Below are 15,773 nucleotides of genomic sequence, written 5' to 3' on the forward strand. Positions count from 1 at the left end.
CCTTTTGCAACTGGAACTAAGAGTGTGTGTCTCTAGGAAAAGTGGTCTGCACTTGGACTGGGACAGAAGTGGGAGTGAAGTGTCAGCTAAAAATAGGCTCCGGACGGAGAGGCTGTGGAAATGAAGATAAGTGGGGCTTGTGCCAGCCCCCGAGGGTGTTTGTGTGTGTGAGTGTGTGTGTGTTTGTGTTGTGGGGTGTATTCAGCAGCACACGCGCTGTGTAATTTCTGACCTTCCCTCTCCCTCTGTCAGTTGCCCCTTCTTCCTTTGATTGTGGCTAATGAAGAATAATAAATCCAGGGGCAGGGTTTGCCAGTGGATCCTTCCAAGACTCAACTCACACTGTACTGGATACAGGGAGGAGGAGGAGAAAAGGGGGGCAAGAGGAGCGTGTGTGTGCCTGTGTGTATGTGTGTGTGTGTGTATGTGTTGTGTGGGGGGGTGACACGGGGGAGGGAGGAGTCGCATGCGCACAGACGACCCGAGCCTGCTCCGCGGCTGTCCAATCCGCTGAGAGCTGCGAGAAATCGAGTGAGAGAAAGCCCTGCAGCCCCTCCGACCCCATGTCTCTTTGGCACCAGGCACCCGCCAGGCCGTGGGGGGCTCGTAACAGAGCGCCAGCCTCCGCTCGTATTGGGGCGGGAGCTCAGAGCGGCGCGCAGGACCAGGGTTGGCCGCAGCTTCTGTGTTCTCAGCGGTGGCCAGGAACCTGGGATCAGGGTCACCTGAGCAGACGGGGTGGGGGAGGGCCGAGTGGGGTTGGAAGCCTGGAACTTAGTGGTAAGCAGGAGGCGTGGGAGGAGGCAGCCAGGTAAGAGGCACTCCCAGTAGTCCAGGGAAAACCCTACCCAACGCTGGCTTGGGCCGCAACTTTATTTGGGAGTTTCTTTTTCCGGTGAGACAGAGACCCGGCAGAAGCAGCGGGAGGGGCTGGAGGCTGGTCCTTAGGTAGGCACTGCCTGGCGACTGGAGCGCGGACCTGGCCACTTGGGTGGGGTCGAGTGGGGGCGCGATTGTGAGTAGCAATCGCGGGACGCTGCGAAGGGGCGGCGGCAACAGAGCGCCGGCGGGTGCAGAGAAGGGGCGGCGGAGGGCGCGGTGGGCGAGCGCCAGGCGAGTGCGGGGAGAGCAGAAAGGACTCAAGCCTGAGGGGAGTAGAGAGGGAGAAGGGGCAACGCGAGAAACCTAGCAGGAGCCGGCGTTTCCTGGTGAGGGAGGGTGGAGGCGCGCGGGAGAGTGGGAGGGCGGGGGCGCGGGGGTTGGCGCCGGGAGAGAGGAGTATAACTCGCCGGCCGCGAGGAGCCGGGGCAGTTTCGGGCGCCGAGGTCTGCAGCCGGCGGCAAGCGGAGTCAGGCAACGGTTCAGACTGACAGCAGAGGCGGCGAAGTAGTGCATAGCCGAGACCAGGGGTGCGGAGCCCGGAGGCGGCGGAGGGTGAGCGCAACTTCGCACGGCCCTTCCCAGCTCCAGCCCGGGCCCAGCACTTCTCGGAGGGTCCCGGCAGCCGGGGCCAGGGAGTGCCTCTACGGACGAGCGCCCCGGCGGGCGGGAAGATGATGATGATGTCCCTGAACAGCAAGCAGGCGTTTAGCATGCCGCACGGCGGCAGCCTGCACGTGGAGCCCAAGTACTCGGCACTGCACAGCACCTCGCCGGGCTCCACGGCTCCCACTGCGCCCTCGGCCAGCTCCCCTAGCAGCTCGAGCAACGCTGGTGGCGGTGGAGGCGGCGGCGGCGGCGGCGGAGGCCGGAGCAGCAGCTCCAGCAGCAGTGGCAGCAGCGGTAGCGGCGGCGGGGGCTCGGAGGCTATGCGAAGAGCCTGTCTTCCAACCCCACCGGTGCGTATTTCTGCATAATCACCGCTTAAAGGCACATTTTGACAGCCCCCTTTATCTGCTTGATGTTTTTTTCATGTCTGCACAGCAAATCACCCCACACCTCCAACCAATTTTCCCCCCTCTCTCTCTTAAGTATTCAGTGGGTCTTGCCTTTCATATTAATTTTTATGACCTGGGATGTTGCCTGTGCGCGTGTTGTGTTGTGTTGTGTTTCGTTGTGTCTACAGGCTCACTTTCCTCCTCCTCCTGCACTCCCGGCTTCTTTCGGTGGCTTCTCTCTTTTTCTCTTCGCTTCCTGGTTTCAGGATTATTGTTATTATTATTATTATTTTAACGATCTGGGAATGTTGTAGGCGCGGCGGCGTGTCGAGCCCTGGGCCTGGGCTTCCGGAGAGAGAGCGTACAATTCCCTGCTGAGCGTAATGTGTGCCTTCTACTTGCAATTGCAGAGCAATATATTCGGTGGGCTGGATGAGAGTCTGCTGGCCCGCGCCGAGGCTCTGGCAGCCGTGGACATCGTCTCCCAGAGCAAGAGCCACCACCACCATCCGCCCCACCACAGCCCCTTCAAACCGGACGCCACCTACCACACTATGAACACCATCCCGTGCACGTCGGCCGCCTCTTCTTCGTCGGTGCCCATCTCGCACCCTTCCGCGCTGGCAGGCACGCACCACCACCACCACCATCACCACCACCACCATCACCAACCGCACCAGGCGCTGGAGGGCGAGCTGCTGGAGCACCTGAGTCCCGGGCTGGCCCTGGGTGCTATGGCAGGCCCGGACGGCGCTGTGGTGTCCACGCCGACTCACGCGCCGCACATGGCCACCATGAACCCCATGCACCAAGCAGCGCTCAGCATGGCCCACGCGCACGGGCTGCCATCGCACATGGGCTGCATGAGCGACGTGGACGCCGACCCGCGGGACCTGGAGGCATTCGCCGAGCGCTTCAAGCAGCGACGCATCAAGCTGGGGGTGACCCAGGCAGATGTGGGCTCCGCGCTGGCCAACCTCAAGATCCCCGGCGTGGGCTCGCTTAGCCAGAGCACCATCTGCAGGTTCGAGTCCCTCACACTGTCGCACAATAACATGATCGCGCTCAAACCCATCCTGCAGGCATGGCTCGAGGAGGCCGAAAAGTCCCACCGCGAGAAGCTCACCAAGCCTGAGCTCTTCAATGGCGCGGAGAAGAAGCGCAAGCGCACGTCCATCGCTGCGCCAGAGAAGCGCTCGCTCGAAGCCTACTTTGCCATTCAGCCTCGGCCCTCCTCTGAAAAGATCGCCGCCATCGCGGAGAAGCTGGACCTGAAGAAAAACGTGGTGCGCGTCTGGTTCTGCAACCAGAGGCAGAAACAGAAAAGAATGAAATATTCCGCCGGCATTTAGAAGACTCTTGGCCTCTCCAGAGACGCCCCTCTCTTCGTCCCCCCTTTTCTCACCTTCTCTCTCCTGCCTCTTTTCACTTTTGGCGACCAGAAACAATTCCAGTAAATGTGAATCTCGACAAATCGAGGACTGAAGAGGGAGCGGCGAACAAGCGAACAACTGAGCCCAAGCCGGTGAGAATGTGAGACAGTTTCTCAAAGGAAAGAATAACAAAAGATGGCATTTGTCTGTTGTAGCAAAGTTGTCCCTTTGAACCCCACCTCGGATCCTTCAGAGGAAATGTGGAGATGGCTGTTTGCAGGAAAGCAGAGGAGACAGCCTTTAAAAAGTCCACAAGAATGATCAAGTAAGATTTGTTTTTATTCTTACAGACATCACCCCTGTTCAAGTTTAAAAGTACACTTTGCAACTATTTTTCAGAAATAGAAATTGATTCAGGACTAAAACTTTAAACTAGAGTTGATGCTTAATGTGATAGAGACATCTCTAAAGTATTTTGAATTTTAAAAAAAGATGGCAGATTTTCTGCATTTACACTGTATATTATATATATATTTTTATTGTGGTTCTTACCCCCTTTTTCCTTCTCTGAAGTGTTAATGCTGAAGAAAAGAGTTGCGCCTGCTGTGTCCACTGATCTTGAAAGCTATTATTGCTTATTGCAGAACAACCCGCTCTGTAAATTATTAATTTATCTCTCTAGCAACTTAATTTTGTGCACATTCTAATTAATTAAACTTCTTTCATCTAAAATAAGTGGGGGAAATGTATAGCTAGTAACATTCAAAAAATTTTGTTTGATGAGTTTACCGAATTTTTACAGCTTTCCTCCTATACTGTGTTCCTTTTGACCCATTTGTATATTCTCACTTGAATGAAGCTTGTTTTTTTCTTTGTTTTTACTGGTAGTGTTCTGATTTGTGAGTAGACACTCAGTAATGGATGTCTTAATCGTGTAGACCTGATTCACTGTCTGAAGTATTGTTTACTTCGTTACATATTTAATGGGGATTCCCACATTGTCCCCATGACACATGAGCGCTCTCACCCTTACACACACACACACACACTCACACACCTCTAACAGAAGGGAAGAAGCAGTTGGAAGCATGACTGATGCACCATTTTCTAGCTTTAGGTGCATTTGCCACTTGGTATTTGCCCTTCAGATTTTAAGATTTCACCAAGGTATTTCAGTCTTCCAGTTTTCAATTGCTTTGTTGGCTACATGTTAACATTTATAGGAATCCTTCAGTTTTTCCTTTTGGAGGTTTGTTTGTAGAAAAACTAATTTGAACTATAAGAAAGACAGTGCACTGCTTGTAAATTCACATTGTTTGGAAAAATTCTTTTGGAACAAAAAATGAGGTACGTGATAACTGGTACCTTATCTACTGTAAATATTTCATTAAAAATGATGCACACATAGATATATTCTTACAAATTTTGCTGTATTGCTGTTCCATTTGAGGCTCTCCAAAGTCTTGAGTTCTGTATATGGCCTGGTTTCTTGTTTTTATTAATAGATGGTTTATTTACTATGGTAATGTATTAATTTATTTTTGGTGTTGTTCGATTGTCTTTCATTGAAGAGATAATTTTAATGTTTTATTGGGAACGTATGCTGCTTTTTCATTAAAATATGTTATTAAAATTAAATGGCTTTTAAAATGTGATGTTGTTTTAATCATTTATGTGGGAAGTGTTTTGGTGGGAGACTTTTTAAAAGGAGAAAGCACATTTTGATGATTTATTAGGTAGTGAATGTTATGAAAGTATAGCTTGGACTTAGTAGGGGCTGTTTCTCTGGTAAAGTATTAAAGAACAAGGTTTATAACAGCCTTTTAATAGTGAGATCTCATCTCACAGTATACTTCACTTTTCTGCCCAGAAGAAATTACGATATTTGGCTCCAAATATCTCCCTTGGAGTTCTTCCTTCAGACTTGCAATAATTCTGCAGAAAGAATCTTTATAAGCAGAGATATTGGATGGAAACAATTTCATGCATTCCCTCCCATCTCTCAGGAGTAAAAGTAAGAAAGGAACTCAGCTTACTTTTTAGCAGCTCTAGGAGACTGGGTGTGGCAAGAGCCAAGGCCTGGTTGGAGGAGTACAGCACCCTGGTTGAGGCCCAGAAACGAGCCCACCATAGCCTTCAGTTTGGTCACCACCACTGGAAAGCAATGAACCCAGACAGAGCAGGAAGCACCTGAGTTGCTGGCTTAGGAAGTAAAGTCTCTCTCTCTCTCTCTCTCTCCCCCCCCCCATTTCCCATGACCTTTAAGGAAACTCACATAGCAGAGTAGGGCTGAGGAAGAAATGCTGTGTAGTTAGAAGTAGTAAATTTTTGCCCTCTTCTGTGATTCACCCTGACACCAGAGTTGGTGGGAAGTCTGTCTGACTCTGGTTTGGCACTGACACAAGAAAATTCATCATGCTTGATGCAGTCATTTATTCTTCTGATCCTAGCTTAAACACATCTCTCCACTATTTTAATAATATTCAGACTCCCTACAACAGTTGGACAACATACTTAATATCAGGTTTTCAAAGATATTTTTCCCTCAGTAAGTGTCTGGTTTAGATATTAGTGTTATTAATATCTCATACTATTAATTAATATAAGAATATCACGCTAATCTATAGCTCAAATGAGAGCAAGAACTAGATCATTCTTCAGGAGTAATTCTATTAACCTGAGCTGTGACTCCTCTGATTTGGAACTATCTTGAAATGTTTCTTATTTTGGAGACAAGATTAGGAAATACCCCATGAGTCAATGAAGGTTGTTACAGTGACTCAAGTTGGGATTAAATATTGTTGGAAATATCATAATTTCTGGATGTAACAAAAAGCGTTGTGAAAGTTAGATGGAGAATGGATGGAAGAACCCCTTTTTATTACTGAAATAAGAAACACACCTGAAGAAACAAAATCTGAGTGTCCATTAGAAATAATGAGATATTGCATAGGTGCCTAAGAAAACATTAAAACTTGTAGGAATTTAAAAGAAAAAATTGTGAGTTCAAGTATAGTAATATTGATGGTTAAATTCTATCTCTGTCTTGAAGGCTGAAAGTTTCTTCTTCTGTCTCCCTTCGTATTCTTAGATTCGGTTTTCCTGAAAGTCTTTTCAAACAGTCAGCATATGCTGAGTTAAACTCAGCTCGGTACAATGCTGAGTACTAATTTCAGTACCATGGATAGTAACTATAGCACTCAGCCCTACTCCAACTCACCTTTGACCAAAAAGTTTTTACCTAGCTAGACAACCTTCTGCTTTCCTTCTTTCTCCAGAGTGGAGAAAATGAATAAAATGACTTGAATGTGCAACAGATTCAGCTTGCTTATCTAGGATAAAAATGATATTCAATAAATAACACTGTACCCTTCTCATATGTGGATTTTTAGTGAAAGGGAGTTAGCTGGCAGGAAATAAGACAGATGTGCTAGTGTCTTATTTCTACAAATATAGCATCTATAAATGAAGATGAAAACACTGTAAAAGTAGTAGAAATTGAGAAACATATTGGACAGAAATAAAAAGGAGTTTTAAAAGTACTTTTGAAGTATATGACAGCTTGCATATGGGCATACATGCCTAAGATTTTTGCGAGAAAAGTGACATAACAACAACTATCCATATATACTTCCACAGTTGAGAGTAAAGGCCTACGTTTTCTCCTGATTCACCAGGTGTTCTTTGTCACTCGTGTTCCTGGACTTCCAAAAGTACATCACATTTTGTTAATCTTCTCTGTGTTAGGGTAAGAGAAAACTTTCTTGTCTGCAAAATGGAAATATTTTCATTCTTAGAGCATGCTTAAATGTGTGTTGTATGGGAAAAGCTGAAAAGAAATATGTTCTGAAAGTTTTTACTAATGAGAGTTGCAGAGATACAGAGACAATACCAAACCAAAGAGATTTGGAGAGAAGAGGTTGGTCTTAAAGAAAAAATTAAAGCTAAGAATAGGCTGAACCATGTATAAATTGTTGAGAAATATCCATTTGGTGTTGACTTTCAAAATACTCAAATGGATAAGTAGCAGAATGTGTCTGAAAATTCTTGTCATATCAATCAAATCCACTGGCATTCATGACTTATTTCCTAATTTTCCCCAAGGTTCACAATTGCTATTTTGTTGGAAAGAGATATATTATGAATTGACTTAGTAGCACATCTAGACATCTTGAATACTATGTTTCAGTATTATGTAGTTTATTTTTTTTAGACTTCCCTAAAAGCAAATGATCCAATCTTTTTGTTCAATGTGGTCATCTAAATCCAAACTGAAATGGAACAGAGATGATCATGTAAGCCCTGGTTGATATCTAAGCACCCTTCATAGCAAAACATTGTAACACCATCCAGAAAGAAGTAAGTTTCTTTCAGACATCTGACATTACATCAGTTGATCGGCTTTTTATCAGATTATGTTTCATTGACACATAGCTTGGGGAAAAACAATGTAAGTATGAAAAAGCAAATGAAGTAGTTAGGATTTACATACAATGTAATACTCTTCTGTTTTCCATAAAATTGATTTTTAAAAATAAGTGATAGTACGTAACTACACCTTTCAATATCAAGGAGAGATCCTGTTACTTCTCTTTGTGAAGAGAACTGAAACTTTTTCAAGATAATTGAAATTTGAGGGATAAAAATGTTTTTTCTCAAACTTCAAATATATCAATTTATTTTGACCTATCTATTCGAGAAGCTCTTGAGAGATAGTGAAAAATGCTAATAGAAAAATTCTCTTGATTTTAAAAATAATATTATTCAGAGAATGAAGCTCAAATTTTTCTAGGTAGGCAATGACAGTAAGTTTAGAAATTTGTTTTTGGAATTGTTTCGCAAAAACCCTTTAAATCTTTAGGTAAATGATTCATATTAGAACTCAAAACTTCACTTTACTTTTCAGTTGGTCTTGGAGGGGGTTGCTGCAACAGAAGGGGAAAAAAAGTTGGATTGGTATCCTGTAGGACAGAAAGGAAGATAAAGGTTTTCAGATAGTTATGATGTTCCTGAAGTCCACATTTGTCAGGAGACAGATTGATGGCAATGAGAAAAAAAATCACTAAATTTCCCCTGCCTTGCCCCTTTAAAGGAGTCATTTCCAGTACTGAAAGTCTATTATGAGTGAATTAATAAATTACACAGCAAATTATTAAATCCAGATAATTACAAGGAATAAGTAAGTAATCATTAGTTATCTCAGCTAATTACTGTGGGTCAGAGCCAGCCGGAATGTGAAATCCTCCGCGGGAATTGAAATTAACTTTGCACAGTGAGTCTCTCTGCTTGACATCCCCAGTCTGTAGGCACATGGCAGCTCCCCTGTGAGCCAGTCTTTCTATTTAACTTGGAGAGAATAGAAATAAAATTAAGTGGCGATGTGATAATAGGAAGCTGCTCAGAAAGCAAACTGTGGGTTTTATTCTGTACTTTCAACGCCTGGAGATGAAAAGCTTTATTTACACCATTTCAAAAAAATTTAAAGCACCCTTGTTGAAATGGGCTCCCCGAACACACAAGCACACATATCTACAGTCGACTGGTGTGACAGTCAGATTAGCAGCACACGAAGAAGGCTGAAGAAGAACAAACGTTTTGAGACCCCTCTCTCTGTCTCTCTCCCTCCCTCCCTCCCTTCCTCCTTCTCTTCCTCCCTCTTCTCTCTTCCTCTCTCTCTCTCTCTCTCTCTCTCTCTCTGATGTGGGGAAGGGGGAAGGCAGCAGTCAGAAATTTAAAAAAAAAAATTGCTCTTTGCTTTCACTCCACGCAGTGGAAAGGCTGTGGAAAAGTGCAGCCTGGCCTAATAATCTGTTTGTTTTGCTTTTGTTTGGGTAACAATATGCTTTCATCTTGCCACAGGAAGAACCAGCTTAGTGCAAACGTTGTCTCTCGTTGATCTTTTGCCAGATGCTTCGAGAACTGGTGTCACTTGTTTTCTTCTCATATAACATCACTTTCTGAAGCCAGCCTCCCCTATCCTCTCTCCCTCCACTCCCACCAACCCCTGAGGCCTTCTCAAAGGGCAGAGAAGAGGGCGAAGCCTGGTGCCTGTTGGAAAGTGGAAAATGCATCAGTGTGATAATGTAATTGTGTGTATCACAGGGCTGGGAAAGCCTGGACATACCAAGAAAAAAAAAAATCTGCTGTTAATGTATTAAAATTAGGGGGGGTAGAATCTAAGAGCTTTTTTTTTTTTTTTTTTTTTTTTTTTTTTTTATCAATTGCAATTAGATGGACAGTCTTTCCGCTCATTCCCTGCTCTAGTCTGGGATGATAATAAAAATTTAATGAAGCCTGGGACGAGCAGAGAGCTCTGTCTAGGGACCGTGGAGTAGAATATTTTAACTGTACATTTATACCAACTGTCTGGCTTCAAAGACGTGACTGCTTTTAATCTCGAATTAGAAAACCACGGACTTGAAATTAAATATTAGATACCCCCGGATCCCCTTCCTTTCTGAAATATTGTCACGACTGTTTTCCTCCATTGCCCCGTAACACACATATCGTAGGTCTCCAATGACATTTCCGTGAATAATAGATGGCTTTGATAGGGTGCAGTATTCTGGTGCTTTTGTGTTTTGTGTGTGTGTTTCTGGTTTTTTTTTTTTTTTTTTTTTAAATAGAGTTAATGCAATATTAATTGGCTGTAGATGTTATAAGAATGCACAACCCTATTTTCAGGAACAAATCGATGAGATAGGGATGCGAGAGAGGGAAGACGAAGGCTTTTCCCAGTGTAGGTCACTTCTTTGCGGAGAGTCCTTCTCAGAGCTTTGGGTAAGTGAAGAGGCGCCTTAAGTTCCGCAGTCCCAGCTGCTCAGGCTCCGCAGCCTGGAGGCGGGAAAGGGAACAGTGAGACTGAGAAGCAGGACGCGGGGACAGGAGATCGCCCAGAAGCTTTCCTTGCTTTTGGAGGTTAATGCTACGCGCCCGCCTGCGGGGCTCAGGCGGCAACAAGGAATCAAGATCCTCGCCCCCACCCTCCGACTCACCACCTAATGCTTTGCACAAGCTGGCCTTGGGTTCCTTGCCAGTCCCGTCTCCCCTCTCTTCCCCTCTGGTTCCTGGTGCGCACTGGTGACAGGCGGTTTGGGAGAGAGGGTGGGGGTAGAGTCCAAAGGGCTGGGGGTGCGTGGGGTCAGAGCAGAACCTCCCTCCCTCGCTGGAGGAGCTCGCCCGGGCCCCAAGGGGCCCCCAGAGCTGGGGGAGCAGGCGCCTCGCCAGGCGCTCAGCCAGGAACCCGCAAGAAAGAGAGGCCCGGGCGCCTCGCCCCCTTGCATTTTACTAATCACGTCTATTTAAATTCTAGCGCGGTCCGCCGCGCTCTCACTGGGAAAGCTCTGGAGAACTGGACCCATCAATTATTCTGAAAAAAATCCCTGACTACGTGAGGCTTCCAGCCAGCCGGAGGGAGGCGGCGGGAGGAGGTGGAGAACCCACCCCCTACTCCTCACCCCTCCTCCCTGCCCCTCCCAGCGCGGCCTCTGGATATACACTCAACTTCAGGGTTCTGGGGCCCCAGGGAGCCTTGCGCGCATTCTCAGGGTTCGAGCTTTTGTGGATGAGGAAGGAAGGTGGTGGGAGAAGGTTGAGACCTGGCCTGTGCAGCGCATCCACTTCCAGAGCTGTTATCCCTTGTGCACCACCCCTTTCTCACTTTTTGCCAGGCCCCTAAAGCTGGCCTAATGGTTGGGGGCTGCTGGGCACGGAGTAGCCTCTACTCGGTCTTCCTCTGCTTCAAGGATAGGGCTTTCGGGGAGAGTCTAGCTCAGAAACTTTTTAGGAACCTCAGCTTGAAGTCCTGTAGCACGAACCCCATCCCCCATTCAGACTCCAGGATGCCCCGAGGCCGAGCTGCAATCCAGGCGCGCAGCTGGAAGAACGCGTTCGCCCTAAAGTAGGGAGGCGAGTGAGCCTGGCTAGTAATTACTGCTCCCCCCATCCCCGCCCAGCTTCACCCGCTCCCACCCCGCGCTGGGTCTGCAGCCATTACTCCAGCTGTCACTCGGTGGAAAGCAAGCGCCCTCCCCCCAGCCCCAGAATTGGCTGTAGCTAACAGAAACCAGTGTCCCCCTCGCCCTCCCATAGGGTCTGGATCGTGGCTCTTAAAAACTTGTCCTAATTTTTCATCAATACTGTACTTCCTCTTTCCTCGCTCCCCGAACTTTTGCATTTTCTGGACCCTGGGAGCATACTCAGAGTCTTATTTGTGTATATGGGTGAGGGTTTTTGCTTTTTATCTCTGGTGGTGGGGGGCTTTCTGAATAATTGGAGGCAGCAAGAAAATGAGAACTGATATTTTTGAGAGAAGCCAACTGGCTTCTGAAATTGTTGTAAGATGCCAAGTCGTCCTGTTAAACTAATGGGGTTTGATTTTTTTTAAAAAAAGTTACTGATGTGTTTGTAAGTGACTAAAAGGCTTAAACTAACACCCTCTGCACGATTCGTTCAGGGCAGTGTTTGTGTTCTTGGAAGGCCTGAATGACTCTGGGGTTGGCAAGGGACACCTGGAGATGCAGGGTTAATACACATAGGGCTGGACAGTCCTACTCTCCCTGTGGGCTACCTTGGCTTTGTTAAATGACTGCCTGCATTTCTGTGCCTTTTGGTTAAACTGAGTGAAGACTCACTGACTTCCAGAGGCAGAGTAGGTCACGGTTTGGGGAATTATTGGCCTAGTGTGTGACATGATAGAGGTGGAGAATCTTTTTGCAAAAACAGTCACATGATGCTCCAAATTCAACAGCAGTCCCAAGCCCAAAAAATATTAGGCTTCTGACCCTTGCCAAGAAGGGGCACCTTTTGTGCTCACTAGTTATAAACCTAGGAGCCCCTATTTCTTGCACTGGGGTGAGGGTGGAGTGTCTCTCCCTAGGTGGCAGCTGGCTCCTTGGTGTACCCAAGCAAGGCCTGGATTGTAAAGGTTCTTTAAGAACTGACCTGAACCAAAGCATTTTACAACAGAGTGAAGGCACCTTTTGCAGCATAGCGGAGGGCCAGTGTATACCCCCTATCAGCCATGCTCCATGGACATGCAGATTCCAAGATTTTCAACTTCAACTCTGGCATTTTCCTCAAAACTTCTCACCTGCGTCACACACACACACACACACACACACACACACACACACACACACACACACACATACACACACCATAAAGCAACAAATGGGCACACTCCAAGCCATTCTCCTGCTATACCCCCTGCCAGCATGCTTTGTGAAACTTTTCAAACTCACTCAGAATGCCACTTTCTTAGTCTTACCAAGACACTTGTTTCTCCTGGGAAGGTGCTTGAGACTCCCGTTTCTGTGTATCTTTTTTCAAAGCACCTGATGGGGCTTTTACCTTTTGTTTGCTACAGGTGTCTTGCCTGTGAGTCCTCCCTTTACGCAGAGCCCAACACGGTGTCTTTTTGGCAGGAGCACTTCTGGCTCCAAAGGTGGAAGCTATCTGTGTTTCCCCGGGAAAACAGGGGACCTGGCCTGCAGCTGGGCTCAGCAGGGATGGGCAGGGATGAGGATCCAGAATTAAAGTGAGGATCTCTTTGGAAGCAGTGTTCAGTGCTTCAGTCTTTACCCTCTCCAGGGTTTCATGGTGGCTTTCAGAGAGGGTAGCCTCGCTAACTGGTTTTAAGTCCCATTTCGGTACCAACTCCAAGGTACCAACTAATGGTGCCCAAGTGCTAACTTTCCATTTCAGTTTCTGGAGGTGACACTTTGTCACCTTGAGCCAGAATGCAGGCAGCTCCTTTCTCCTTCACCTCCAGAGTCTTAGGATTTTGTTGGGGAAGAGAACTTGGCCTCTGGCTTTTGAGCTAGAATGTCTGATTCCATCTGGGAAAAGAGCAGTTTGAGGACCCTGGGGTCCACACCTTTAAATTAAATCTAACTTCCCCTAAAGAGTCCTACTGGGTTAGGTAAGAATTGGTTGGCAACTTACACTTTCTTTCATCAACTTTTCACTTTACAGCCCTGAAAGCTTTTAATTACAGTATTGTCAAAGGGGCCCATTCTTCCATTTCCTAAATCATTTCATTGATTTTTTTTCCTCTTTTTTTCCGCTGCTTTCCTTTTCAGGGAGACTTATTTCTTTTTCCCTGGGATTCACTCTGAATTTGAAAGGTGAATAAGAAAAAGAGGGAATATGTGAGGGGTAGATGGGTGGCTAATAGAAGAGAGTTATCTATCTTTCCCCAGGGAGAAGAAAATAATGCAAAGATGACCACATATGTTATCTCTCTGTCATAGATCCTGCAGTGTAGACATGCAAAGAGAAAGAGGAGCTATAACAAAATAGAAGGGCGTCAGTGCGGGGAGCTAGACCAGTTTCATTTTGCCAAGTATTCTCAATTTGTTCTGAGGAGAGGAGCAGACATATCTGGACAACTGGTAATTAGACTCAGTAATATGCATTCATTCACTGTAAAGAAATCACAAAAGATGTTGTAGTAGATCAAGTTTTCTGAGCTGAATGTGGCATACACAGCTTCTAATTCTGAAAAGCTCAGTCACATTTCCTCTCAAAACCAGGCAAGACTAGAATTCTTTGGTTCTGTCATTAATTTTGTTAGTAAGGTAACTCCAGGTTTGTTTTTCAAATAGTAGTTTTACCAACCAGTTGTGGCATCAGTGCAGAACACAAGGTACTCAGTGCAGAGCAGAAATGAGCAAGAGGTTGCTGTCAGACAAAGGGAAAGCTGAGGCTGCTGTTTCTATTTGCTCCCATTGCTGTAGAATCCTAAACTAGAAGGTAGCAGAAATGTCCGGATGTTTCCTACATGGCCTTTTTGCACTAGCAATGTGTACAATTGGGGAGGAAGTTTGGAGGGGAGAATAGACAGATTTAATTTAGGTTAAGAACAATTGTATTTATTGTACCCCAATCTGAAACTACTTCATGACTCAGTAACGATGCTCCTTAGCATCGTTTAACTCCCACCATTTAACTCGCGGCCATTAGGTATCAGTTACTGCAAGATAAAATGATTTAATCAGCTAGGCGAAATCTCTTTACTGTTCAATCCTTCCTCCTTCCATTTCCCCTCCCCCTTCTCTCTTTTCTCTCCTCTCATCTCTCAAATAGCTTGGATGAGGAAATCTTAGAAGCTGGTGTCACTATTAGAAGCAACTCACTTATTGGGGCAGAATTTCTGTATCAACTTTAATGCTGCCCATGAGTTGCTTATAAAAATGATCCCCCCAAATCTGCATTTATCTTGCATGTGAAGGCAGAGAAAACTATCCTGAGATGCAATAATGCTTGGCTTTCCTGAAACAGCAAGACTGAGTTTTTATTTGTTTGTAATTAATAATAAACAAGCCATTGACAAGCTAGAGTTGGCTGTCTATTTAGGTTTTGCAAACTCACTCATACAAACTCTTTCCCCTTGTTCAGGAAACGATGCTATCTCTGAAATTGCAGCCAGATGCGGCTCCAAGCAATCCCAGTGTTACATATGATATTTCTCCCAGCTAGCTGATGGCAAGTAGATGTGATAAAGCAGAAACTGGACACAGGTAAGACCATCTTAGGCTAACTCTTCACCCCAGCTTCCCATTAGGCACAATGAAAGGAATAGGTTGGAAGGAAACAAATTTTAGGAATCAATCCCCAAACCCTTTTGTACACTCTGATGACTTGAGACCTAAATCTTTTAATTAGGGAGTGTGGGACGGCACAGCAGTCCATAAATAAATAAATAAATAAATAAATAAATAAAAAAGCTACAATGTCTCCTCCATTTTGAATTGGGTAGGTATTACTGTTCCTCCAACCTTTCTGTTTGAACTCCTTCAAGTTCTCTTTCACCATTCTTCCTCCCACCTCACCACTACTACACTCTTCACTGTTCTCCTCCTCCTCTTCTTTCTTCTCCCACTCCCTTCCCCGCTAGCACACTTTTGCAGGATGCGAATTGTATGCAAAGCTAGGAATGAGATCTCAAGCGATTTCACAGTGAGAGGATTCAAAAAAGTGATACACAAGGCTTAGATCCCTGAAAATTGTCTGGGATGTGTGGTTAGGGAGCCTGTGAAGCAGATTTGGGTCCTAGTGAAGGATGGAGCTGTGACTGTTCTGGGTATGTTGGTGGGTGTGAGATGCAGGTCAGACGGGGATGAGTCTGAATGCTTTTTTTTTTAACTTCTTTAACCATGTGGGGGAGGTGCCAAGGACATTTTTACTCTTTTGCTTGAAGAAGGCTACAACAACTCTAGAAGTTACCATATTTACTACCTAAACACACTGACTTTTAGATGAAAATGCCATCAGTTGTCTCTGACCAGTTCTATTGCAGATCTATTAATCATATCCACAAGGATTGCCAAAATGGCAGGGCTCTCTTCGCTTTTCAGTTTATACAGAACAGAATCATTTACATAAAGTCCTTAAGGCAAATAACTGTTGGGGCTCTAATTTATATCTGATCGAAAATTAGCCGTCATTATGCGCTCCATTAGCAGCGTCTTTAATGTGCTTCTAAGCACCATTTGTCAAGCGGCTTGTTAATATCCTTCAA

The 15,773-nt window shown here is 45.7% G+C and overlaps 1 protein-coding gene across 2 annotated transcripts; it reads left to right on the forward strand.

The window, feature by feature from the left end:
- Window positions 1–1,309: 1,309 nt before the first annotated feature.
- POU4F2 (POU class 4 homeobox 2) lies at window positions 1,310–4,900 on the forward strand. 2 transcript variants are annotated; one of them, XM_010361390.2, is made up of 3 exons: window positions 1,560–1,646; window positions 1,797–1,834; window positions 2,278–3,229. In XM_010361390.2, the coding sequence occupies exons 1-3, from the start codon at window positions 1,560–1,562 to the stop codon at window positions 3,227–3,229; spliced, it is 1,077 nt and encodes a 358-aa protein (XP_010359692.2). The 2 variants fall into 2 exon arrangements, with proteins under 2 accessions (XP_010359685.2, XP_010359692.2); XM_010361383.2 differs by having other exon boundaries at window positions 1,310–1,838; window positions 2,288–4,900.
- Window positions 4,901–15,773: the final 10,873 nt, after the last annotated feature.

This window comes from Rhinopithecus roxellana, chromosome 2 (genome assembly GCF_007565055.1).
Source record: "Rhinopithecus roxellana isolate Shanxi Qingling chromosome 2, ASM756505v1, whole genome shotgun sequence".
Taxonomy (NCBI): domain Eukaryota; kingdom Metazoa; phylum Chordata; class Mammalia; order Primates; family Cercopithecidae; genus Rhinopithecus; species Rhinopithecus roxellana.